A 27,320-nucleotide genomic window follows, 5' to 3' on the forward strand; every position below is an offset into this window, starting at 1 on the left:
GAGATCTGCGTACCTGTATCTACAACAGAGAGATGAAAAATTTGCTCGAATTTTATGGAAACTTCCTCTTACTGATGCCTGACATTTCATTCAAGAAATTATTTGGTCAATTTGTTTTCTTTCACTTCAGTCTAGAGCACCGCCGTCAACAGCAGTAACACAATTTTTTCTGGGAATTTAAAGCATTTTTTGTTGATTATTTAAAACGTGAAATACCCATAATGAACGAATTTCTGCTTTTTCTAGACGCGCGTACCTGAGTATACAACAGAGAGCAGAAAAATCTACTCGGATTTTATGGCAACTTTTCTTTCAGAGATTAAGTCTTGCCTACGGACACCCTCCATTTTGTTCGTATATATTTTTTGTCGAATTTTCTTCTTCGTCCGGAGCTGCCGTGACTGCCAGCGACGAAAACGCCGCCGACAAGACCCGCCGGACTTCTGCAACCGATCGCCGTCCCATCGAGACCATTTCAACAGATTGGAATGGACCTTTTAGGCCCGTTCCCTACGTCACAATCACAGAACAAGTGGATTGTCGTAGCGACAGACTACATGACGCGCTACGCAGAGACTGCCGCTCTTCCGAGGGGGACTGCACAAGAAGTGGCGAAGTTCTTTATAAGCCAAGTTGTGCTGCGACATGGAGCCCCGGAAGTCCTAATCACAGACCGCGGAACGGCATTTACTGCGGAGCTGATGCAAGGAGTATTACGCTACAGCAACACGGATCACCGAAGAACGACGGCGTACCACCCCCAAACGAACGGACTAACAGAACGTCTGAACAAGACAATCGCAGATATGCTGTCAATGTACGTTGACGTTGAACATAAGACTTGGGACGAAGTGCTCCCGTATGTCACGTTTGCGTACAACACGGCTATCCAGGAGACGACACAGCTGACGCCGTTCGAGCTTGTCTACGGTAGAAGGCCGACTACGATGCTCGACGCCATGCTTCCGCACGTAGAAGACGACGACCTCAACGCCGACGTCCACGGATATCTTCAACGTGCGGAGGAGGCCCGCCAGCTCGCTCGAGTTCGTATAACGGACCAGCAGCTGGTGGATGCGGGCCGCTACAACCTCCGACGCCGAGACGCCGAGTACCAACCAGGGGATCGTGTGTGGTTTGGACTCCCATCCGACGACGCGGACTCAGTGAGAAGCTCCTGCGACGGTATTTCGAACCCTACCAGATTCTACGACGTGTTGGCCAACTTACCTACGAAGTGATCCCCGATGGTGACTCCGGCACATCACAACGACGCACGCGGCCTGAAGTCGTCCACGTGGTTCGCTTAAAACCTTTCTACGGACGATGACGAACTTTTATTTTCATTTGTTCGGACTGTCGCTTATGTTAGCATCTTGTCGATGCACTCTTAGAGGGGGGGTAATGCCGCGAACCATACATTGGGTTTGTTTATTTGTGTTTTGATTTTACCGCCCGGCTGCGCCGGTCTGTGTTATCTCTGCGCCAAGGGAAGCGCGTGTTCCATTCTTTCTTTCTGTGCCACATGTGTTATCTGTTGTGATAGGGAGAGCATTCCGATCTAACGTGAACAGCCCAGAATAATCTTCTTGGATCTACTATGTTCTCGATGCGAATCGACGTTTCGAGAACCACGCGCGCCAAAAGATAAAAAGCCTGCAGTGCGGACGCCGGGGCATTCGATTCGACGACACTCGCCTGTGCAAGTCACTTTGTTGACCGCTGCTTCGCCGCCTCTGTATTCTTTTGAGTTGTTAGGGGAGCACAAGTTCGCTCCAATAAACGTGTTTCTCATTCAACACAACTGCATCGTCCTTGTCTTCGTGACAATATTTCCTGGGAATTTCAAACATTTATTCCTTAAAGAATCCATGAAGGGAAACAAATGTTTGGTTCATTCGAAAGATTTCCTCTTTAACACTGCAGTGTAACCACTTTTACAACCAGTGTAACCACTTTTCTTCTTACAAAAATAAGTCTGGAGTGCCACCACAATAACATTTGTAAGCCATTTTTCTTACCATTCCCGGTCATTTTCTGCTGAAAACATTCAATTTGTGAAAAGCCATATATATCTGTAGTTACGTCTTTTGTAAATGCACCGAAATGAGAGTACAAGAGGGAGCAAATAATTGTTTGAGATTTTATGGAAACTTTCTTCTTGGCTTGTTTTGTCGTACAACATATCCCCGAGAATTTGTTGATTTATTTATTTCGTCGATTTCTTTTCACTGCAGTCTGGACAGACACCGACAACAGCAGTAAGACAATCTTTCCTGGGAATTTTAAACATTTATTCCTTAAAGAAGCCATGAAGGGAAACAAATGTTTGGTTCATTCGAAAGATTTCCTCTTTAAACCCGTAGTGTAAACACTTTTAACACAAACTTCACTGAAAAAAACTACATATTCGGAAAAATGAAATGACCGTGCGATGCTCCAGCCCCCTTCCCACCACAGAACCTATGGTGTCATACTAGATGCTCTGAATAGGCGGAGCCGGAAAAAGCAAATGCAAGTTAGGCAGGGCTTAAGAGTCTCCATACTGAACTATGTGCCCCTTAAACATACAAAACATTCCCTTTATGACACTAAGAATGGTGGAGTAAAAAGTTGAAGTTTCGAACGAACACGCAAAGCTGTACGCCAATGCATAATAAACTACCGCCGGCCGAGCTGGACATCTCGCCGTCGCGCAGATGAATTTTCAGGTTCGAGGCTCTCCTGGGCTAATGAACCATTCCAGCACGCACAGCCACGATCTTGCTTGGTATCTTAATCCCTTGACACGATGTTAGCGTCATATCGCCAACCAGCAAAGGTAAAAATAGAAACGAGGGGAGTAAGGAACAGCAAGCAGCGACGAGATAGTGCCTCTCGTCGAAGAAATTTTGGAATGGTGTTGGCTTACTGGTGTCGTTACGAGCACGTTTCCTGTTTACAATTCCTCAGTTTCTTGGAGTACTTCACAATTGAATTTCGCTACTACGTCCAGAAATGCCCACGTAGTACGGGAAAATTGTCGAGGAAGTGCGACATCTTTGCCGGTGAAGACATCTTTCATAACCAGCCCAACGTCGAAACTTGGCGAAGCCAGTGGCTACGTTTCGTGAACATTGCAAGCGGAAGACAAAGGGAGCTAAAGGAAGTACGATTGTGCTCGCTTCATTTCCGATGAAGTGATTAATGCAGGGACCCTTACGCTAGCTTACTACTGGGAAATCCCGCTGCGCGATGCCGACTTCGTAAAACGCCATCAAAGTGCTCCGAGCTTGGAAACAAATACCCTACACACCATGCATTGACGCTCATATCTTTTTAGTCGGAGCTTCGAGCTCACGCGAACAGCTTTCCATTCGCGATACCATCCAACTGGCATACGCGTTACTGCTACTAATATTGAAGAATTATTATCCGCAATGAAAACATGGCACATACCTGTCTCTATTCGTCCGTCGCGACGGGTCTGTAATGGTTGTGGTGCCGAGGGGTATCACGGAATCCGGTCCATCCTTGTATCCCACAACTACTGCAGCCATGCACTTAGAAGCATTAAGCGATCAAGTGGTGTGAGGTTGTTGATGCAAGACCGAGCCGCTCGGCGATAGCTGTGTTTTCGGATCACGCAATTCCATGACTAGGGCTGCGGGTGTACTAGGTTTTACTGCTAATTATCAATGACCGCTGTCTCTATTTCGGCACGTGTTCCGGTTCCTCTTTGATTCCCGCGTGGGGATGCTGAACGGAGTCGACATACTAAGTATCTGTTTCATGTATCAGCTCATATGGCACAATTGTTCACGTTGCAAAATGTACAATTTAGCTGGAGATTTAAAAATTCCGCTTAAAGTGCCTCATTTCTCAGTGAATAAAACATCGTTTCCTTCCAGTAAACAAATTGTGGTACTATGAAACACCTAATCTCTCGAATAAAACAAACTTGTTTTGTCTTCGTGGCACCTTTATTTTTTTTAATTTGGAAACACCCATAATGAACACATTTCTTCTTTTCGGGGATGCGCGTACCTGAGTCTACATTGGAGAACCAAAAAATGTGCTCGGATTTTATGGCACCTTTCCTCTTATCAGATTTATTCATACCTACTGATGCCTGAAATTTTATTTAAAAAATAATCTCGTCAATTTGTTTTCTTCTCACTGCAGTCTGGAGAGCCACCGACAACAGCAGTGACAATTTTTCTTTGGCACTAAGAGCATTTTTGTTTAATATTTTTAATGTGGGAACACCAGAAATAACCGCATTTCTGCTTTTCATAAGCGCGCGTACCTGAGCCTGCAACACAGAGCCAAAACATTTGTTCCAATTTTATGGAAACTTTTCTCATAGCAGATTTGGGTGCACCGACTGATACCAGACATTTCGTTCATTTGTGAATGTCGTCAATTTGTTTTCTTTTCACTGCAGTCTGGAGAGACACCGACAACAGCAGTAAGACAATTTTTCCTGGCATATAAAGCATTTTTTTCTTAATATATATAACATTAAAAACACCCAAAATGAACGCATTTCTGCTTTTTGGAGCCGCGCGTACCTGAATCTACAATGGAGAGCCAAAACATTTGCTCGAATTTTATGGCAACTTTTCTCTAGGGAATTCAGTCATACCTACTGATGAACGACATTTCGTTCATTAAATTATTTCGTCAATTTTTTTTCACTGCAGTTTGGTGCGATACCGAAAATCCCAGTAGGACAATTTTTTCCTGTAATTTAAGCATTTATTCCTCATATTTATATAGCGCGAACACCCATTTTGCACGCATCGCTGCTTTTCGTAGAAGTGCGTACCTGAGGGTACAACGGAGCGAAGAATAATTTGCTCGGATTTTAAGACAACTTTCCGCTTAGCAGATTTAGTCATACCTACAAATGCCTGCCATTTCGTTTATTAAATTACCTCATCAAATTGTTTTTTTACTGCAGTTTTGGGAGCCACCGAACACAGCAGTGACAATTTTTCCTGGGAATTTAAACAATTTTTGTTTAATATTTAAAACGTGGAAACATCCCTTATGTACGAATTTCTACTTTTCGCAGACACGCGTACCTGAGTGTACTACATTGAGAAAAATTACTTACGCATATTTTATGGCGACTTTTTTTAGGAGATTTAGTCTTGCCTCCTGAAGCCCTATATATTGTCGCATCTTTTTTTTAACATTTGAAGTCTGGAGAACTACCGACAATAACCCCTCTAAGCCATTCTTCTGACCATTCCAAAGCATTATCTACTGAAAAGTTTTAATTTGTGAACAGCCATATATAAATGCATTTACACCTTTTCTAAATGCACCGAATTGAGAGTACAAGAAAGAGCGAATAATTGGCTATAATTTTATAGACACTTTCCTCATAGCAGATTCAGGCTTACTTACTGATGCCCCAGATTTCGTTCATTTATTTATTAGGTCGATTTGTTTTGTTTTCACTGCAGTCTGGAGAGACACCTACAACAGCAGTAAGACAATTTTTGCTCAACATTTCAAGCATTTTTTTCTTAATATTTTTATTTTTGTAACACCCATATTGAGCATTTGTCCTTTTCGGAGAAGCGTGTACCTGAGTCTTTAATGGAGAGGCAAAATATTTGCTCGAATTTCATGGCAACTTTCCTCTTAGAAGATTTATTCATACCTACTGTTGCCTGAAATTTTTTTCATAAAATTATCTCTTCAATTTGTTTTCTTTTCACTGCAGTCTCTAGAGCCACCGACAACAGCAGTGACAATATTTTCTAGACATTTAAAGCATTTTTTGTTAAGTATATATAACGTGGGAACACCAGAAATGAACGCATTTCTTCTTTTCGGTCCCGCGAGGACCTCAGTCTACAACAGAGAGCCAAAAAAATTGCCCGAATTTTATGGAAACTTTTCTCATTGCAGATTTGGTCGTACCGATTGATGCCCAAGATTTAGTTCATTTAATAATGTCGTCGATTTGTTTTCTTTTCACTGCAGTCTGGAGAGACACCGACAACAGCCGTAAGAAAATTTCTTCTGATCATTTAAAGCCTTTCTTTCGTAATATTTTTTTTTGGGAACACCCATATGGAATGCATTTCTGCTTTTCGGAGATGTGCGTACCTGTGTCTACAACAGAGAGATGAAAAATTTGTTCGAATTTTAGGGCAACTTTCATCTTGGCAGAATAGGTCATGCCTACTGATGCATGACATTTCGTTCATGAAATTTTTTCGTCAATTAGTTTTCTTTTCACTGCAGTCTAGACCGCCCCTGTCAACAGCAGTTACACAATTTTTCTTGGGAATTTAAAGCATTTTTTGTTTATCATTTAAAACGTGAAACACCCTTAATGATCAAATTTCTGCTTTTTGTAGACGCGCGTACCTGACTGTAAAACTGAGAGAAAAAAAATTTATTCGGATTTTATTGCAACTTTTCTTTAAGAGATTAATTCTTGCCTACTGACACCCTAAATTTTGTTCGTATATATTTTTTGTCGAATTTGTTTCTTGCAAATTAAGTCTGGAGAGCCACCAACAATAATATTTGTAAGCTATTTTTCTGACCATTCGAGGTCATTTTGTGCTGAAAACTTTCTATTTGTGAAAAGCCTTATATAAATGTGTTTACGCATTTTGTAAATGCACCGAAATAGAGTACAAGAGACTTCGTCAAATGCCTTCAAAGTGTTCTGAGCTTGGAAAAAAATACCCTACACACCACGCATTGACGCTGGGATCTTTCTGGTCGGAGATGTGAGCTCCCGCGAACGGCTTTCCATTCGCGACACCATCCAACTGGCATTCGTGTTACTGCTACTGATATTGAAATATTATTATCTGCAATAAAAATATGGGACATACTCACCTGTCTGTTTTCGTCCGTCGCGACAGCGCTGTCAGGGTTGTGGTACCAACGGCTGGGCGTTTGTATGTTCTGGGTATCACGGAATGCGGTCCATCCTCGTTTCCCACAACTACTGCCACTCGTGCACTTAGAAGCTTTGAGCGATCGAGTGGTGTGAGGTTGGTAAATGCAAGACCGAGCTGCTCGGCGATAGCTTTGTTTTCTGAATCAGGCGATTTCATGACAAGGGCTGCGGGTGTACTAGGTTTTACTGGTAATTATAAATGGCCGCCGTCTCTGTTTCGGCACGAGTTCCGGTTCCTGTTTGATTCCCGCGTGTGGGTGCTATACGGAGTAGACATACTAATTATGTGTTTCTTGTATTAGCTCTCATGACACCATTGTTCACATTGCAAAATGTACAATTTAGGTGGAGATTAAAACATTTTTCTTAAAGTGCCTCATTTATCAGTGCTTCAAGTAAATAACTTGGGGTACTATGAAACACCTAACCTTTCGAATAAAACAAACTTGTTTTGTCCTCATGGTTCCTTTATTTTTCTTATTTTGGAAACACCAATAATGAACACATTTCTGCTTTTCGGAGACGCCCGTACTTGAGTCTACATTGGAGAGCCGAAACATTTGCTCGGATTCCATGGCAACTTTTATCTTAGCAGATTTAGTCATACCTACTGATGCCTAAATTTTGTTTACAAAATTAACTCGTCAATTTCTTTTCTTTTCACTGCAGTCTGGAGAGCCACCGACAACATCAGTGACAATTTCTCCTCGAAATTTAAATACTTCTAACGTGGGAACACCAGAAATGAACGCATTTCTGTTTTGCGGAGCCGCGCGTACCTGAGTCTACAAAAGAGAGCCAAAACATTTGCTCCAAATTTATGGAATCTTTTCTCATAGCAGATGGGGTCGTACCGACTGATGCCAGCGATTTCGTTCATTTATTAATTTCGTCAATTTGTATTCTTTTCATTGCAGTCTGGAGAGACACCAACAACAGCAGTAAGAAAATGTTTCCTGGAATTTAAATATTTATTCCTAAATATTTATAATTGAAAAACACCCAGAATGAACGAATTTGTGCTTTTCGGAGCCGCGTGTACTTTAGTCTTCAACACAGAGCCAAAAAATTTGCACCAATTTTATGGAAACCTTTCTGATAGCAGATTTGGTCGCACCGACTGTTGCCCGAGTTTTCGTTCATTTATACATTTCCTCGATTTATTTTCTTTTGACTGCAGTCTGGAGAGACACCGACAACAGCAGTAAGAGAATTTTTGCTGGTCATTTAAAGCATTTCTTCCTTAATATTTATAATATGAGAAGACCCATTATGAACGCTTTCTGCTTTTTGTAGATGCTCGTACGCGAATTGTACAACAGAGAAAAGAATAATTTGTTTGTATTTTATGGCAACTTTTTTTAAGCAGATTTAAACTTGCCCTCTGAAGCCCTATATTTTTTCATATATTTTTCATCCAATATTTTTCTTATATTTGAAGTCTGGAGATACATTGACAATAACCCCAGTAAGCCATTATTCTGACCATTCCAAAGCATTTTCTGCTGAATAGTTATATTTATGAACACCCATATATATAAACGCATTTACGCTTTTTATAAACGCACCGAGTTGAGAAAACAGAGACAGAATAATTGCCTGGGATTTTATGGACACTTTCTTCTTAGCAGATTTAGTCTTACCGACTGATGCCAGAGAAATCGTTGATTTATTTTTTTCGTTGATTTTTTTATTTCACTGTAGTCTTGAGAGACACTGACAACAGCAGTAAGACAATTTTTCCTGGGCATTTAGGCATGTATTCCTTAATATTTATAATTCGAAAACACCCTAAATGAACGCATTTCTTCTTTTCGGAGCCTCGCGTACCTGAGTCTACAACAGAGAGCAAAAAATTTGCTCGAATTTTATGGAAACTTTCTTCTTGCAGATTTAATCATACCTACTGAAGCCCGACATTTCGTTCATTCAATTATTTCGTCATTTTGTTTTCTTTCACCGCAGTCTGGTGCGACACCAACAACACCAGTGGGGCAATTTTTCCAGGGTATTTAAAGCAGTTTTGGTTTACTATTTATAATGTGACAAGACCCATAACAAACGCATTTCTGCTTTTCGTGGATAACCGTACGTGACTGTTCAACAGAGAGGAGAATATTTTGCTCGGATTTTATAGCAACTTTTCTTTACATTTTGTCTTGCCCTCTGAAGCCGTACATTTTGTTCCTGCATAGTTTTCGTCAAATTTTTTTCTTATACTTGAAGTCTGGAGAGCCACCGACAATAACCTCTCTAAGCCATTATTCTGAACATACCAAAGCATTTTCTACGGAATAGTTGTATTTACGCTTTTAAAAATTTACGCTTTTTATAAATGCACCGATTTAATTGAACAAGGGAGACCGAATGATTGCCTGGGAGTTTATGGAAAATTTCCTCCTAGCAGACTTAGTCTTACCTAATGACGCCTTAGATATCTTCCATTTATTTATTTCGTCTATTTGTTTTTGTTTCACTGCAGTCTGGAGAGACACTGACAACAGCAGTAAGACAATTTTTCCTGGGAATATAAAGCATTTGTTCCTAAAGGAGCCATGCAGAGAAAACACAAGTTTTGTTCATTCAAAAGATTGTCTCTTTAAAACCATAGTAACACCACTTTTAACGCAAACTTCGCTCAAAGAAGCAACATATTATAAAAGAATGGAATGACCATGTGACCCGCCAGCTCACTTCCTGCAACAGAACCTATGATGTCATACTAGAATGCTCTGAATTGGCGGAGGCCGGCAAATGCAAACGCGAGTTAGGCAGGGCTTCAGAGTTTGCATAACGAGCTATATGCCCGTTAAACGTACTACACATTCCTTTTATGACACTAAGAACGGTGGAGTAAATAGTTGAAGTTCCGAACGAACATGCAAACATGTACGCCGATGCGTACGAAACTACCGCCAGCCGAGCTGGACAAATTGCCATCGCACAGACGAATTTTCGGGTTCGAGGCTCTCCAGGGCCAACAAACCTATCACGCACGCACGGCCGCGATCATCCTTGGTATCTTAAACCTTTGAGACGAGGTTGGCGTCATATCACCAACCAGCAAAGGTAAAAATAGAAACGAGGAGAGTAAGGAACAGCAAGCAGCGACAACATAGTGCCACTCGTCGCAGAAGTTTTGGAATGGTGTTGGTTTGGTGCGGTAGTTACGAGCACTTTTCCTGGATACCACCAGTGAAAACTTCAGTTTGTTCCAATACTTTACAATAAAATTTCGGTCTGCGTCCAGAAATTGTCTTGTAGTATGGGCAAATTGCCGAGGGAGTGTGACATCCCCGCTGGTGACTAGTTCTTTCATACCCTACCCAACGTTGAACCTCGGAGAAGCTAGTGGGTACGTTTTATGAACTTTGCAAACGGAGGAGAAAGAAAGGAAGCTAAAGGAAGTACGAGTGTCCTCGACGAAGTGATTACGCCAGGGACCTTTGCATAAGGTCACTCCTGGGACATCCCGCAACTCGTCGCCGACTTCATCAAATCGCCGTCAAAGTGCTCTGAGCTCAGAAAAAAAATATCCTACACACCCCACATTGATGCTCTAATCTTTCTGGTCGGAGCTGAAAGCTCGACCGAACGGCTTTGTAGTCACGACACCAGCCAACTGGCATAAGCGGTACTGCTACTGATGTTGAACTAATGTTAACCGTAATGAAAATACGGCACATGCGTACCAGTTTGTATTCATCCGTCGCGACGGGGTTGTCAACGCAGCAGTGCCGACGGCTGGTCGTTCGTCTTTTCCGGGTATCGCGGAATCCGGTCCATAAGTCTATCCCACAACCCATGCCACTCGTGCACCCTGAAGTATTGAGCGTGCGAATGGTGTGACATTGTTAAATGCAAGTCCGAGCTCCTCGGAGAGAGCTTTTAGTCCGGATCAGCCGATTCCATGACAAGGGCTGAGGGTGTACTAGGTTTTAGTACTAGTAATATTTAATGGCCACCATCCCTTTTTCGGCACGAGTTCCGGTTCCTGTTTCTTTCCCGCGTATGGGTGCTATACGGAGTCGAAGTACTAAGTGTCTGTTTCATGTACCGGCTCATATGACAACAGTGTTCACGTTGCAAAATGTACAATTTAGCAGGAGATTATTAAATTTGGCCAAAAGTGACTCATTTTTCACTGAATAAAGCATTGTTTGCTTCCGGTAAAGCACTAGGAATACTATGAAACACCTAATCTTTCGAATAAAACAAACTTGTTTTGTCTTTATGGCTCCTTTATATTTTTGGAAACACCCATAATAAACACATTTCTGCTTTTGCGAGACGCGCGTACATGAGTCTACAACGCAGAGCCAAAAAATTTACTCGAATTTTAACTTTCCTCCTAGCACATTTAGTCATGCCTACTGATGCCTGACATTTTGTTCATATTATTATCTCGTCAATTTGTTTTCTTTTCACGGCAGTCTGGAGAGCCCCCGACAACGACAATTTTTTCTGGGCATTTAAAGAATTTTGGTTAATATTTATAGCGTGGGAACACCCGAAATGAACGCATTTCTCTATTCCGGAGCAACGCGTACCTGAGTCTGAAACAGAGAGCCAAAATATTTGCTCGAATTCTATGGAAAATTTCCACGTAGCCGATTTGGTCGTACCTACTGATGCCCAAGATTTCGTTCATTTAATCATTTCGTCGATTTATTTTCCTTTCACTGCAGTCTGGAGAGACACCGACCACAGCAGTAAGACAATTTTTGCTGATCATTTAAAGCATTTCTTCCTTAATAGTTATAATGTGAGAAGACCCATTATGAACGCTTTCTGCTTTTCGTAGATGCTCGTACCCGAATGTACAACAGAGAGAAGAATAATTTCTTGGTATTTTATGGCAACTTTTTTAAGCAGATTTAAACTTACCCTCTGAAGCCCTACATTTTTTTATATATTTTTCATACAATATTTTTTCTCATATTTGAAGTCTGGAGATACATTGACAATAACCCCAGTAAGCCATTATAATGACCATTCCAAAGCATTTTCTGCTGAATAATTATATTTTTGAACACTCATATATATAAACGCATTTAAGCTTTTTATAAACGCACCGAGTTGAGAAAACAAGAGACACAGAATAATTGCCTGGGATTTAATAGAAACTTCCCTCTTAGTAGATTTAGTCTTACCTACTGATGCCAGAGAAATCATTGATTTATTTTTTTCGTTCATTTTTTTTCACTGTAGTCTGGAGAGACACCGACAACAGCAGTGAGGCAATTTTTCCTGGGCATATAAGCATGTATTCCTTAGTATTTATCATTTGAAAACACACTAAATGAACGCATGTCTGTTTTTCGGAGCCGCGCGTACCTGAGTCTACAACAGAGAGCCAAAAAATATGCTGAAATTTTATGGACATGTTCTTCTTCCAGATTTAATCATACCTACTGAAGCCCGACATTTCGTTCATTCAATTATTTCGTCAATTCGTTTTCTTTCACCGCAGTCTGGTGCGACACCAACAACACCAGTAGGACAATCATTCCAGGGTATTTAAAGCAGTTTAGGTTTACATTTATAATGGCACAAGACCCATAACAAACGCATTTCTGCTTTTTGTGCATACGCGTACGTGAGTGCTGAACAGAGAAGAATAATTTCCTCGGATTATATGGCAACTTTTCTTTACATTTTGTCTTGCTCTCTGAAGCCCTACATTTTGTTCCTACATATTTTTTGTCAAATTGTTTTCTTATACTTGAAGTCTGGAGAGCCACCGACAATAACCTCTCTAAGCCGTTATTCTGACCATTCCAAAGCATATTCTGCGGAATAGTTATATTTGTCAAAAGTCATATAAATAAAGCATTTACGCTTTTTATAAATGCTTCGATATAATTGAACAAGGGAGACCGAATGATTGCCTGGGAGTTTATGGAAAATTTCCTCCTAGCAGACTTAGTCTTACCTAATGACGCCTTAGATTTCGTTGATTTATTTATTTCGCCTATTTGTTTTTGTTTCACTGCAGTCTGGAGAGACACCGACAACAGCAGTAAGACAATTTTTCCTGAGAATATAAAGCATATATTTCTAAAGAAGTCATGAAGAGAAAACACAAGTTTGGTTCATTCAAAAGATTGCCTCTTTAAAACCATAATCACACCACTTTCAACGCAAACTTCGCTCAAAGAAGCAACATATTACAAAAGAATGGAATGACCATGTGACCCGCCAGCTCACTTCCCGCAACAGAACCTATGATGTCATACTGGAATGCTCTGAATTGGCGGAGGCCAGCAAAAGCAAACGCGAGTTAGGCAGGGCTTCAGAGTTTGCATAACGAGCTATATGCCCGTTAAACGTACTTCACATTCCTTTTATGACACTAAGAACGGTGGAGTAAATAGTTGAATTTCCGAACGAACATGCAAACATGTACGCCGATGCGTACGAAACTACCGCCGGCCGAGCTGGACAAATTGCCATCGCGCAGACGAATTTTCGGGTTCGAGGCTCTCCAGGGCCAACGAACCTATCTCGCACGCACGGCCGCGATCATCCTTGGTATCTTAAACCCTTGAGACGAGCTTGGCGTCCTATCAACAACCAGCAAAGGTAAAAATTGAAACGAGGAGAGTAAGGAACAGCAAGCAGCGACGACATAGTGCCACTCTTCGGAGAAGTTTTGGAATGATGTTGGCTTGCTGCTGTAGTTACGTGCACGTTTCCTGTTTACCACCGCTGAAAACTTCAGTTTGTTCGCGTACTTTACAATCACATTTTGGTCTGCGTCCAGAAATCGTCTCGCAGTATGGGCAAATTGCCGAGGGAGTGCGACATCCCAGCCGGTGACAAGTTCTTTCGTAACCTACCCAACGTCGAACATCCGCGAAGCTAGCGGGTACGTTTTTTGAGCTTTGCAAACGGAGGAGAAGGAAAGGAAGCTAAAGGAAGTACGAGTGTCCTCGCTTCATTTCCGACGAAGTGATTACGCCAGGGACCTTTGCATAAGGTCACTCCTGGGACATCCCGCAACTCGTCGGCGACTTCATCAAATCACCGTTAAAGTGCTCTGAGCTTGGAAAAAAAATATCCTACACACCGCGCATTGGTGCTCTAATCTTTCTGGTCGGAGCTGAGAGCTCGACCGAACGGCTTTGTAGTCACAACACCAGCCAACTGGCATAAGCGATACTGCTACTGATGTTGAACTAATATTAACCCTAATAAAAATACGGCACATACGTACCAGTTTGTATTCATCCGTCGCGACGGGGTTGTCAACGCAGCAGTGCCGATGGCTGGTCGTTCGTCTGTTGGGGGTATCGCGGAATCCGGTCCATCCGTCTATCCCACAACCCCTTCCACTCGTGCACTTAGAAGCATTGAGCGTGCGAATGGTGTGAAATTGTTAAATGCAAGTCCGAGCTCCTCGGAGAGAGCTTTTTTGTCCGGATCAGGCGATTCCATGACAAGGCATGCCGGTGTAATAGGTTTTACTAGTAATATTTAATGGCCACTGTGTCTTTTACGGCACCAGTTCCGGCTCCTGTTTCCTTCCCGCGTGTGGGTGCTATACGGTGTCGACGTACGAAGTATTTGTTTCATGTACCGGCTCATATGACACCATTCACGTTGCGAAATGTACAATTTAGCACGAGATTCATAAGTTTGGCCAAAAGTGCCTCATTTTTCAGTTTATAAAACATTGTTTGCTTCCGGTAAAGCACTTGGGATACTAAGAAACCCCTAATCTTTCGAATAAAACAAACTTGTTTTGTCTTTATGGCTCCTTTATTTTTTTTATTTGGAAACACCCATATTAACACATTTCTGCTTTTAGGCGACTGGCGTACATGAGTCACAACGGAGAGCCGAAAAATTTACTCAAATGTTAACTTTCCTCCTAGCACATTTATTCATGCGTATTGATGCCTGACATTTTGTTCATAATATTATCTCGTCAATTTGTTTTCTTTTCACTGCAGTCTGGAGAGCCACCAACAACAACAGTGACAATTTTTTCTGGGCATTTAAAGAATTCTGGTTAATATTTATAGCCTGGGAACACCCGAAATGAATGCATTTCTCCTTTCCGGAGCCGCGCATACCCGAGTCTGCAACAGGGAGCCAAAATATTTCCTCGAATTTTATGGAAACTTTCCACGTAGCCAATTTGGTCGTACCTACTGATTCCCGAGATTTGGTTAATTTTTTATTTCATCGATTTATTTTCTTTTCACTGCAGTCTGTAGAGACACCGACAACAGCAGTAGGGCAATTTTTGCTGATCATTTAAAGCATTTCTTCCTTAATATTTATCATGTGAGAAGACCCATTATGAACGCTTTCTGCTTTTCGTAGATGCGCGTACATGAATGTACAACAGAGAGAAGAATAATTTGTTCAGATTTTATGGCCACTTTTCTTTAAGCAGATTTAAACTTGCCCTCTGGAGCCCTACATTTTTTTCTATAAATTTTTCGTCTAATTTTTTTTCTTATATTTGAAGTCTGGAGATACATTGATAATAACCCTTGTAAGCCAATATTCTGACCATTCCAAAGCATGTTCTGCTTGATAATTATATTTCTGAACAGTCATATCTATAAACGCATTTACGCCTTTTATAAATGCACCGTGTTGAGTGAACAAGAAAGACCATATAATTGCCTGGGAATTTATAGAAATATTCCTCTTAACAGATCTAGTCTTACCTACTGATGCCCGAGAAATCGTTCATTTATTTTTTTCGTCGATTGTTTTTCTTTTCACTGCAGTCTGGAGAGACACCGACAACAGCAGTAAGACAATTCTTCCTGGGCATTTAAGCATGTATTCCTTAGTATTTATAATTCCAAAACACCCTAAATGAACGCATTTCTGCTTTTCGGAGCCGCACGTACCTGAGTTTACAACAGAGAGCCAAACAATTTGCTCTAATTTAATGGAAACTTTCTTCTTGCAGATGTATTAATACCTACTGAAGCCCGATATTTCGTTCATTATATTATTTCGTCAATTTGTTTTCTTTCACCGCAGTCTGGTGCGACACCAACAACACCAGTAGCACTACTTTTTGCAGGGTATTTAAAGCAGTTTTGGTTTAGTATTTATGATGTGAGAAGACACATAACAAACGCATTTCTGCTTTTCGTAGATGGGCGTACCTGCGTGTTCAACAGAGAGAAGAATAATTCCTCGGATTTTAAGGCAACCTTTCTTTACAACACTTTTGTCTTGCCCTCTGAAGCCTTACAGTTTGTTCCTACATATTTTTCGTCAAATTTTTTTCTTATACTTGAAGTCTGGAGAGCCACCGGCAATAACCCCTGTAAACAAATATTCTGACCATTCCAAAGCATTTTCTGCTGAATCGTGATATTTGTGAACAGTCATATATCTAATAGCATTTACGCTTTTTATAAACGCACCGAGTTGAGAGAACAAGAGAGGTCGAATATTTGCCTGGGATTTTATGGAAACTTTCCTCTTAGCAGATTTAATGTACCTACCGATGCCCCAGATTTTATTCATGTATTTATATCGTCGATTTGTTTTCTTTTCCCTGCAGTCTGGAGAGACACCGACAACAGCAGTAAGACAATTTTTCCTGTGAATTTAAAGCATTTATTCCAAAGAGGCCTTGAAAAGGAAACACAATTTTGGTTCTTTCGAAATACTGCCTCTTTACAACAATAGTAACCCCACTTTCGAGCAAACTTCGCTCAAATAAGCTTAGGAAACTATGGAATGACCATGCGACCATCCAGCTCGCTTCTCGCAACAGAACCTATGATGTCATACTAGAATGCTCTGAATTGGCGGAGGGCGGCAAAAGATAACGCCAGTTAGGCAGGGCTTAAGAGTTTGCACAGTGAGCTATATGCCTGTTAAACGTATTACACATTCCTTTTATGATACTAAGAAAAGTGGAGTAAATAGTTGAAGTTCCAAACGAACATGCAAACATGTACTCTGATGCGTACGAAACTACCGCCGGCCGAGCTAGACATCTCGCTATCGCCACGTAACATGTTTGGTGGAGTGTGCGGGTTTCTCGGTGTCCTGGCCCCAGCATCGCTACATCTACGCACCGGCGGAAACATCGAGGGTACGCCGGCCGTGTCAGGCCGCCCTAGCCCCGCCAAGATCAGCACATGACTATGCCCCCGCTCCGTGTCCACAGCCCATGAGAAGCCGATCAAGAACCGAGACCTGACGAGACGTGACCAGCCAAGACGTGTGGCCCATGCCGTGTCCCCAGCCTTCTCGTCCGGCGTGGTTCCCAGCACCCTCACCGGTTCGTCGTGGCCTTCTGGGCGTCGATGTTCGGGGACCAGTCGTCATCGGAGACTGCCATCGTCATTGGCTGTGGAAAGGACTTCAATGTTTATACGCATCGCATCTCATCCTCTCCGCACCCATCCATTCACGGTGACTGAGCACGACCGGGATGGTCTTCTTTGGCCGGGTAGTGATGTTACGAACTAGTGGAAAATTCCCGATGTCCCACCATCGACGGCGACAAGGAGGTGCCTGACGCGCAGCCAGTGTGAGCTCGGGGATAGCCGCCATGTAAATAGTGTAGAATACAGCGTCCCCATCTGATTGTTCATGTCCTGCGCCACGTAACAATATTATCTCGTCAATTTGTGTTCTTTTCACTAGTCTGGAGGGCCACAGACAACGGCAGTGACAATTTTTCCTGGGCATTTAAAGAATTTTATTTAAAATTTATAACTTTGGAACACCCGAAATGGACGCATTTCTCCTTTTCGGAGCCGCGCTTACGTGCCTGAGTCTACAACAGAGAGGAAAAAAATTTACTTAAATTTTATGGAAACTTTCCACGTAGCCGAAATGGTCGTACCTACTGATGCCCGAGATTTCGTTCATTTATTCATTTCGTCGATTTGTTTTGTTTTCACTGCAGTCTGGAGAGACACCTACAACAGCAGTAAGACAATTTTTGCTCAACATTTCAAGCATTTTTTTCTTAATATTTTTATTTTTGTAACACCCATATTGAGCATTTGTCCTTTTCGGAGAAGCGTGTACCTGAGTCTTTAATGGAGAGGCAAAATATTTGCTCGAATTTCATGGCAACTTTCCTCTTAGAAGATTTATTCATACCTACTGTTGCCTGAAATTTTTTTCATAAAATTATCTCTTCAATTTGTTTTCTTTTCACTGCAGTCTCTAGAGCCACCGACAACAGCAGTGACAATATTTTCTAGACATTTAAAGCATTTTTTGTTAAGTATTTATAACGTGGGAACACCAGAAATGAACGCATTTCTTCTTTTCGGTCCCGCGAGGACCTCAGTCTACAACAGAGAGCCAAAAAAATTGCCCCAATTTTATGGAAACTTTTCTCATTGCAGATTTGGTCGTACCGATTGATGCCCAAGATTTAGTTCATTTAATAATGTCGTCGATTTGTTTTCTTTTCACTGCAGTCTGGAGAGACACCGACAACAGCCGTAAGAAAATTTCTTCTGATCATTTAAAGCCTTTCTTTCGTAATATTTTTTTTTGGGAACACCCATATGGAATGCATTTCTGCTTTTCGGAGATGTGCGTACCTGTGTCTACAACAGAGAGATGAAAAATTTGTTCGAATTTTAGGGCAACTTTCATCTTGGCAGAATAGGTCATGCCTACTGATGCATGACATTTCGTTCATGAAATTTTTTCGTCAATTAGTTTTCTTTTCACTGCAGTCTAGACCGCCCCTGTCAACAGCAGTTACACAATTTTTCTTGGGAATTTAAAGCATTTTTTGTTTATCATTTAAAACGTGAAACACCCTTAATGATCAAATTTCTGCTTTTTGTAGACGCGCGTACCTGACTGTAAAACTGAGAGAAAAAAAATTTATTCGGATTTTATGGCAACTTTTCTTTAAGAGATTAATTCTTGCCTACTGACACCCTAAATTTTGTTCGTATATATTTTTTGTCGAATTTTTTCTTGCAAATTAAGTCTGGAGAGCCACCAACAATAATATTTGTAAGCTATTTTTCTGACCATTCGAGGTCATTTTGTGCTGAAAACTTTCTATTTGTGAAAAGCCTTATATAAATGTGTTTACGCATTTTGTAAATGCACCGAAATAGAGTACAAGAGACTTCGTCAAATGCCTTCAAAGTGTTCTGAGCTCGGAAAAAAATACCCTACACACCACGCATTGACGCTGGGATCTTTCTGGTCGGAGATGTGAGCTCCCGCGAACGGCTTTCCATTCGCGACACCATCCAACTGGCATTCGTGTTACTGCTACTGATATTGAAATATTATTATCTGCAATAAAAATATGGGACATACTCACCTGTCTGTTTTCGTCCGTCGCGACAGCGCTGTCAGGGTTGTGGTACCAACGGCTGGGCGTTTGTATGTTCTGGGTATCACGGAATCCGGTCCATCCTCGTTTCCCACAACTACTGCCACTCGTGCACTTAGAAGCTTTGAGCGATCGAGTGGTGTGAGGTTGGTAAATGCAAGACCGAGCTGCTCGGCGATAGCTTTGTTTTCTGAATCAGGCGATTTCATGACAAGGGCTGCGGGTGTACTAGGTTTTACTGGTAATTATAAATGGCCGCCGTCTCTGTTTCGGCACGAGTTCCGGTTCCTGTTTGATTCCCGCGTGTGGGTGCTATACGGAGTAGACATACTAATTATGTGTTTCTTGTATTAGCTCTCATGACACCATTGTTCACATTGCAAAATGTACAATTTAGGTGGAGATTAAAACATTTTTCTTAAAGTGCCTCATTTATCAGTGCTTCAAGTAAATAACTTGGGGTACTATGAAACACCTAACCTTTCGAATAAAACAAACTTGTTTTGTCCTCATGGTTCCTTTATTTTTCTTATTTTGGAAACACCAATAATGAACACATTTCTGCTTTTCGGAGACGCCCGTACTTGAGTCTACATTGGAGAGCCGAAACATTTGCTCGGATTCCATGGCAACTTTTATCTTAGCAGATTTAGTCATACCTACTGATGCCTAAATTTTGTTTACAAAATTAACTCGTCAATTTCTTTTCTTTTCACTGCAGTCTGGAGAGCCACCGACAACATCAGTGACAATTTCTCCTCGAAATTTAAATACTTCTAACGTGGGAACACCAGAAATGAACGCATTTCTGTTTTGCGGAGCCGCGCGTACCTGAGTCTACAAAAGAGAGCCAAAACATTTGCTCCAAATTTATGGAATCTTTTCTCATAGCAGATGGGGTCGTACCGACTGATGCCAGCGATTTCGTTCATTTATTAATTTCGTCAATTTGTATTCTTTTCATTGCAGTCTGGAGAGACACCAACAACAGCAGTAAGAAAATGTTTCCTGGAATTTAAATATTTATTCCTAAATATTTATAATTGAAAAACACCCAGAATGAACGAATTTGTGCTTTTCGGAGCCGCGTGTACTTTAGTCTTCAACACAGAGCCAAAAAATTTGCACCAATTTTATGGAAACCTTTCTGATAGCAGATTTGGTCGCACCGACTGTTGCCCGAGTTTTCGTTCATTTATACATTTCCTCGATTTATTTTCTTTTGACTGCAGTCTGGAGAGACACCGACAACAGCAGTAAGAGAATTTTTGCTGGTCATTTAAAGCATTTCTTCCTTAATATTTATAATATGAGAAGACCCATTATGAACGCTTTCTGCTTTTTGTAGATGCTCGTACGCGAATTGTACAACAGAGAAAAGAATAATTTGTTTGTATTTTATGGCAACTTTTTTTAAGCAGATTTAAACTTGCCCTCTGAAGCCCTATATTTTTTCATATATTTTTCATCCAATATTTTTCTTATATTTGAAGTCTGGAGATACATTGACAATAACCCCAGTAAGCCATTATTCTGACCATTCCAAAGCATTTTCTGCTGAATAGTTATATTTATGAACACCCATATATATAAACGCATTTACGCTTTTTATAAACGCACCGAGTTGAGAAAACAGAGACAGAATAATTGCCTGGGATTTTATGGACACTTTCTTCTTAGCAGATTTAGTCTTACCGACTGATGCCAGAGAAATCGTTGATTTATTTTTTTCGTTGATTTTTTTATTTCACTGTAGTCTTGAGAGACACTGACAACAGCAGTAAGACAATTTTTCCTGGGCATTTAGGCATGTATTCCTTAATATTTATAATTCGAAAACACCCTAAATGAACGCATTTCTTCTTTTCGGAGCCTCGCGTACCTGAGTCTACAACAGAGAGCAAAAAATTTGCTCGAATTTTATGGAAACTTTCTTCTTGCAGATTTAATCATACCTACTGAAGCCCGACATTTCGTTCATTCAATTATTTCGTCATTTTGTTTTCTTTCACCGCAGTCTGGTGCGACACCAACAACACCAGTGGGGCAATTTTTCCAGGGTATTTAAAGCAGTTTTGGTTTACTATTTATAATGTGACAAGACCCATAACAAACGCATTTCTGCTTTTCGTGGATAACCGTACGTGACTGTTCAACAGAGAGGAGAATATTTTGCTCGGATTTTATAGCAACTTTTCTTTACATTTTGTCTTGCCCTCTGAAGCCGTACATTTTGTTCCTGCATAGTTTTCGTCAAATTTTTTTCTTATACTTGAAGTCTGGAGAGCCACCGACAATAACCTCTCTAAGCCATTATTCTGAACATACCAAAGCATTTTCTACGGAATAGTTGTATTTACGCTTTTAAAAATTTACGCTTTTTATAAATGCACCGATTTAATTGAACAAGGGAGACCGAATGATTGCCTGGGAGTTTATGGAAAATTTCCTCCTAGCAGACTTAGTCTTACCTAATGACGCCTTAGATATCTTCCATTTATTTATTTCGTCTATTTGTTTTTGTTTCACTGCAGTCTGGAGAGACACTGACAACAGCAGAAAGACAATTTTTCCTGGGAATATAAAGCATTTGTTCCTAAAGGAGCCATGCAGAGAAAACACAAGTTTTGTTCATTCAAAAGATTGTCTCTTTAAAACCATAGTAACACCACTTTTAACGCAAACTTCGCTCAAAGAAGCAACATATTATAAAAGAATGGAATGACCATGTGACCCGCCAGCTCACTTTCTGCAACAGAACCTATGATGTCATACTAGAATGCTCTGAATTGGCGGAGGCCGGCAAATGCAAACGCGAGTTAGGCAGGGCTTCAGAGTTTGCATAACGAGCTATATGCCCGTTAAACGTACTACACATTCCTTTTATGACACTAAGAACGGTGGAGTAAATAGTTGAAGTTCCGAACGAACATGCAAACATGTACGCCGATGCGTACGAAACTACCGCCAGCCGAGCTGGACAAATTGCCATCGCACAGACGAAGTTTCGGGTTCGAGGCTCTCCAGGGCCAACAAACCTATCACGCACGCACGGCCGCGATCATCCTTGGTATCTTAAACCTTTGAGACGAGGTTGGCGTCATATCACCAACCAGCAAAGGTAAAAATAGAAACGAGGAGAGTAAGGAACAGCAAGCAGCGACAACATAGTGCCACTCGTCGCAGAAGTTTTGGAATGGTGTTGGTTTGGTGCGGTAGTTACGAGCACTTTTCCTGGATACCACCAGTGAAAACTTCAGTTTGTTCCAATACTTTACAATAAAATTTCGGTCTGCGTCCAGAAATTGTCTTGTAGTATGGGCAAATTGCCGAGGGAGTGTGACATCCCCGCTGGTGACTAGTTCTTTCATACCCTACCCAACGTTGAACCTCGGAGAAGCTAGTGGGTACGTTTTATGAACTTTGCAAACGGAGGAGAAAGAAAGGAAGCTAAAGGAAGTACGAGTGTCCTCGCTTCATTTCCGACGAAGTGATTACGCCAGGGACCTTTGCATAAGGTCACTCCTGGGACATCCCGCAACTCGTCGCCGACTTCATCAAATCGCCGTCAAAGTGCTCTGAGCTCAGAAAAAAAATATCCTACACACCCCACATTGATGCTCTAATCTTTCTGGTCGGAGCTGAAAGCTCGACCGAACGGCTTTGTAGTCACGACACCAGCCAACTGGCATAAGCGGTACTGCTACTGATGTTGAACTAATGTTAACCGTAATGAAAATACGGCACATGCGTACCAGTTTGTATTCATCCGTCGCGACGGGGTTGTCAACGCAGCAGTGCCGACGGCTGGTCGTTCGTCTTTTCCGGGTATCGCGGAATCCGGTCCATAAGTCTATCCCACAACCCATGCCACTCGTGCACCCTGAAGTATTGAGCGTGCGAATGGTGTGACATTGTTAAATGCAAGTCCGAGCTCCTCGGAGAGAGCTTTTAGTCCGGATCAGCCGATTCCATGACAAGGGCTGAGGGTGTACTAGGTTTTAGTACTAGTAATATTTAATGGCCACCATCCCTTTTTCGGCACGCGTTCCGGTTCCTGTTTCTTTCCCGCGTATGGGTGCTATACGGAGTCGAAGTACTAAGTGTCTGTTTCATGTACCGGCTCATATGACAACAGTGTTCACGTTGCAAAATGTACAATTTAGCAGGAGATTATTAAATTTGGCCAAAAGTGACTCATTTTTCACTGAATAAAGCATTGTTTGCTTCCGGTAAAGCACTAGGAATACTATGAAACACCTAATCTTTCGAATAAAACAAACTTGTTTTGTCTTTATGGCTCCTTTATATTTTTGGAAACACCCATAATAAACACATTTCTGCTTTTGGGAGACGCGCGTACATGAGTCTACAACGCAGAGCCAAAAAATTTACTCGAATTTTAACTTTCCTCCTAGCACATTTAGTCATGCCTACTGATGCCTGACATTTTGTTCATATTATTATCTCGTCAATTTGTTTTCTTTTCACGGCAGTCTGGAGAGCCCCCGACAACGACAATTTTTTCTGGGCATTTAAAGAATTTTGGTTAATATTTATAGCGTGGGAACACCCGAAATGAACGCATTTCTCTATTCCGGAGCAACGCGTACCTGAGTCTGAAACAGAGAGCCAAAATATTTGCTCGAATTCTATGGAAAATTTCCACGTAGCCGATTTGGTCGTACCTACTGATGCCCAAGATTTCGTTCATTTAATCATTTCGTCGATTTATTTTCCTTTCACTGCAGTCTGGAGAGACACCGACCACAGCAGTAAGACAATTTTTGCTGATCATTTAAAGCATTTCTTCCTTAATAGTTATAATGTGAGAAGACCCATTATGAACGCTTTCTGCTTTTCGTAGATGCTCGTACCCGAATGTACAACAGAGAGAAGAATAATTTCTTGGTATTTTATGGCAACTTTTTAAGCAGATTTAAACTTACCCTCTGAAGCCCATCATTTTTTTATATATTTTTCATACAATATTTTTTCTCATATTTGAAGTCTGGAGATACATTGACAATAACCCCAGTAAGCCATTATAATGACCATTCCAAAGCATTTTCTGCTGAATAATTATATTTTTGAACACTCATATATATAAACGCATTTACGCTTTTTATAAACGCACCGAGTTGAGAAAACAAGAGACACAGAATAATTGCCTGGGATTTAATAGAAACTTCCCTCTTAGCAGATTTAGTCTTACCTACTGATGCCAGAGAAATCATTGATTTATTTTTTTCGTTCATTTTTTTTCACTGTAGTCTGGAGAGACACCGACAACAGCAGTGAGGCAATTTTTCCTGGGCATATAAGCATGTATTCCTTAGTATTTATCATTTGAAAACACACTAAATGAACGCATGTCTGTTTTTCGGAGCCGCGCGTACCTGAGTCTACAACAGAGAGCCAAAAAATATGCTGAAATTTTATGGACATGTTCTTCTTCCAGATTTAATCATACCTACTGAAGCCCGACATTTCGTTCATTCAATTATTTCGTCAATTCGTTTTCTTTCACCGCAGTCTGGTGCGACACCAACAACACCAGTAGGACAATCATTCCAGGGTATTTAAAGCAGTTTAGGTTTACATTTATAATGGCACAAGACCCATAACAAACGCATTTCTGCTTTTTGTGCATACGCGTACGTGAGTGCTGAACAGAGAAGAATAATTTCCTCGGATTATATGGCAACTTTTCTTTACATTTTGTCTTGCTCTCTGAAGCCCTACATTTTGTTCCTACATATTTTTTGTCAAATTGTTTTCTTATACTTGAAGTCTGGAGAGCCACCGACAATAACCTCTCTAAGCCGTTATTCTGACCATTCCAAAGCATATTCTGCGGAATAGTTATATTTGTCAAAAGTCATATAAATAAAGCATTTACGCTTTTTATAAATGCTTCGATATAATTGAACAAGGGAGACCGAATGATTGCCTGGGAGTTTATGGAAAATTTCCTCCTAGCAGACTTAGTCTTACCTAATGACGCCTTAGATTTCGTTGATTTATTTATTTCGCCTATTTGTTTTTGTTTCACTGCAGTCTGGAGAGACACCGACAACAGCAGTAAGACAATTTTTCCTGAGAATATAAAGCATATATTTCTAAAGAAGTCATGAAGAGAAAACACAAGTTTGGTTCATTCAAAAGATTGCCTCTTTAAAACCATAATCACACCACTTTCAACGCAAACTTCGCTCAAAGAAGCAACATATTACAAAAGAATGGAATGACCATGTGACCCGCCAGCTCACTTCCCGCAACAGAACCTATGATGTCATACTGGAATGCTCTGAATTGGCGGAGGCCAGCAAAAGCAAACGCGAGTTAGGCAGGGCTTCAGAGTTTGCATAACGAGCTATATGCCCGTTAAACGTACTTCACATTCCTTTTATGACACTAAGAACGGTGGAGTAAATAGTTGAAGTTCCGAACGAACATGCAAACATGTACGCCGATGCGTACGAAACTACCGCCGGCCGAGCTGGACAAATTGCCATCGCGCAGACGAATTTTCGGGTTCGAGGCTCTCCAGGGCCAACGAACCTATCTCGCACGCACGGCCGCGATCATCCTTGGTATCTTAAACCCTTGAGACGAGCTTGGCGTCCTATCAACAACCAGCAAAGGTAAAAATTGAAACGAGGAGAGTAAGGAACAGCAAGCAGCGACGACATAGTGCCACTCTTCGGAGAAGTTTTGGAATGATGTTGGCTTGCTGCTGTAGTTACGTGCACGTTTCCTGTTTACCACCGCTGAAAACTTCAGTTTGTTCGCGTACTTTACAATCACATTTTGGTCTGCGTCCAGAAATCGTCTCGCAGTATGGGCAAATTGCCGAGGGAGTGCGACATCCCAGCCGGTGACAAGTTCTTTCGTAACCTACCCAACGTCGAACATCCGCGAAGCTAGCGGGTACGTTTTTTGAGCTTTGCAAACGGAGGAGAAGGAAAGGAAGCTAAAGGAAGTACGAGTGTCCTCGCTTCATTTCCGACGAAGTGATTACGCCAGGGACCTTTGCATAAGGTCACTCCTGGGACATCCCGCAACTCGTCGGCGACTTCATCAAATCACCGTTAAAGTGCTCTGAGCTTGGAAAAAAAATATCCTACACACCGCGCATTGGTGCTCTAATCTTTCTGGTCGGAGCTGAGAGCTCGACCGAACGGCTTTGTAGTCACAACACCAGCCAACTGGCATAAGCGATACTGCTACTGATGTTGAACTAATATTAACCCTAATAAAAATACGGCACATACGTACCAGTTTGTATTCATCCGTCGCGACGGGGTTGTCAACGCAGCAGTGCCGATGGCTGGTCGTTCGTCTGTTGGGGGTATCGCGGAATCCGGTCCATCCGTCTATCCCACAACCCCTTCCACTCGTGCACTTAGAAGCATTGAGCGTGCGAATGGTGTGAAATTGTTAAATGCAAGTCCGAGCTCCTCGGAGAGAGCTTTTTTGTCCGGATCAGGCGATTCCATGACAAGGCATGCCGGTGTAATAGGTTTTACTAGTAATATTTAATGGCCACTGTGTCTTTTACGGCACCAGTTCCGGCTCCTGTTTCCTTCCCGCGTGTGGGTGCTATACGGTGTCGACGTACGAAATATTTGTTTCATGTACCGGCTCATATGACACCATTCACGTTGCGAAATGTACAATTTAGCACGAGATTCATAAGTTTGGCCAAAAGTGCCTCATTTTTCAGTTTATAAAACATTGTTTGCTTCCGGTAAAGCACTTGGGATACTAAGAAACCCCTAATCTTTCGAATAAAACAAACTTGTTTTGTCTTTATGGCTCCTTTATTTTTTTTATTTGGAAACACCCATATTAACACATTTCTGCTTTTAGGCGACTCGCGTACATGAGTCACAACGGAGAGCCGAAAAATTTACTCAAATGTTAACTTTCCTCCTAGCACATTTATTCATGCGTATTGATGCCTGACATTTTGTTCATAATATTATCTCGTCAATTTGTTTTCTTTTCACTGCAGTCTGGAGAGCCACCAACAACAACAGTGACAATTTTTTCTGGGCATTTAAAGAATTCTGGTTAATA

General features: G+C 41.4%; 2 protein-coding genes across 2 annotated transcripts in view; one reads left to right on the forward strand and one right to left on the reverse strand.

Moving 5' to 3' along the window:
* LOC144161564 (uncharacterized) overlaps positions 1–27,320 on the forward strand; it is a 365,076-nt gene that overhangs the window by 247,862 nt on the left and 89,894 nt on the right. The window lies entirely within an intron of this gene.
* LOC144162169 (uncharacterized) overlaps positions 1–27,320 on the reverse strand; it is a 159,434-nt gene that overhangs the window by 120,051 nt on the left and 12,063 nt on the right. The window contains exon 5 of the mRNA XM_077692649.1: positions 17,191–17,261. Coding sequence (XP_077548775.1) covers positions 17,191–17,261 — 71 coding nt within the window. The remainder of the gene's footprint in view (positions 1–17,190; positions 17,262–27,320) is intronic.

This window comes from Haemaphysalis longicornis, unplaced genomic scaffold, assembly GCF_048455015.1.
Source record: "Haemaphysalis longicornis isolate Haplotype H1 unplaced genomic scaffold, Haemaphysalis longicornis Haplotype H1 scaffold_12, whole genome shotgun sequence".
Classification (NCBI taxonomy): Eukaryota; Metazoa; Arthropoda; class Arachnida; order Ixodida; family Ixodidae; genus Haemaphysalis; species Haemaphysalis longicornis.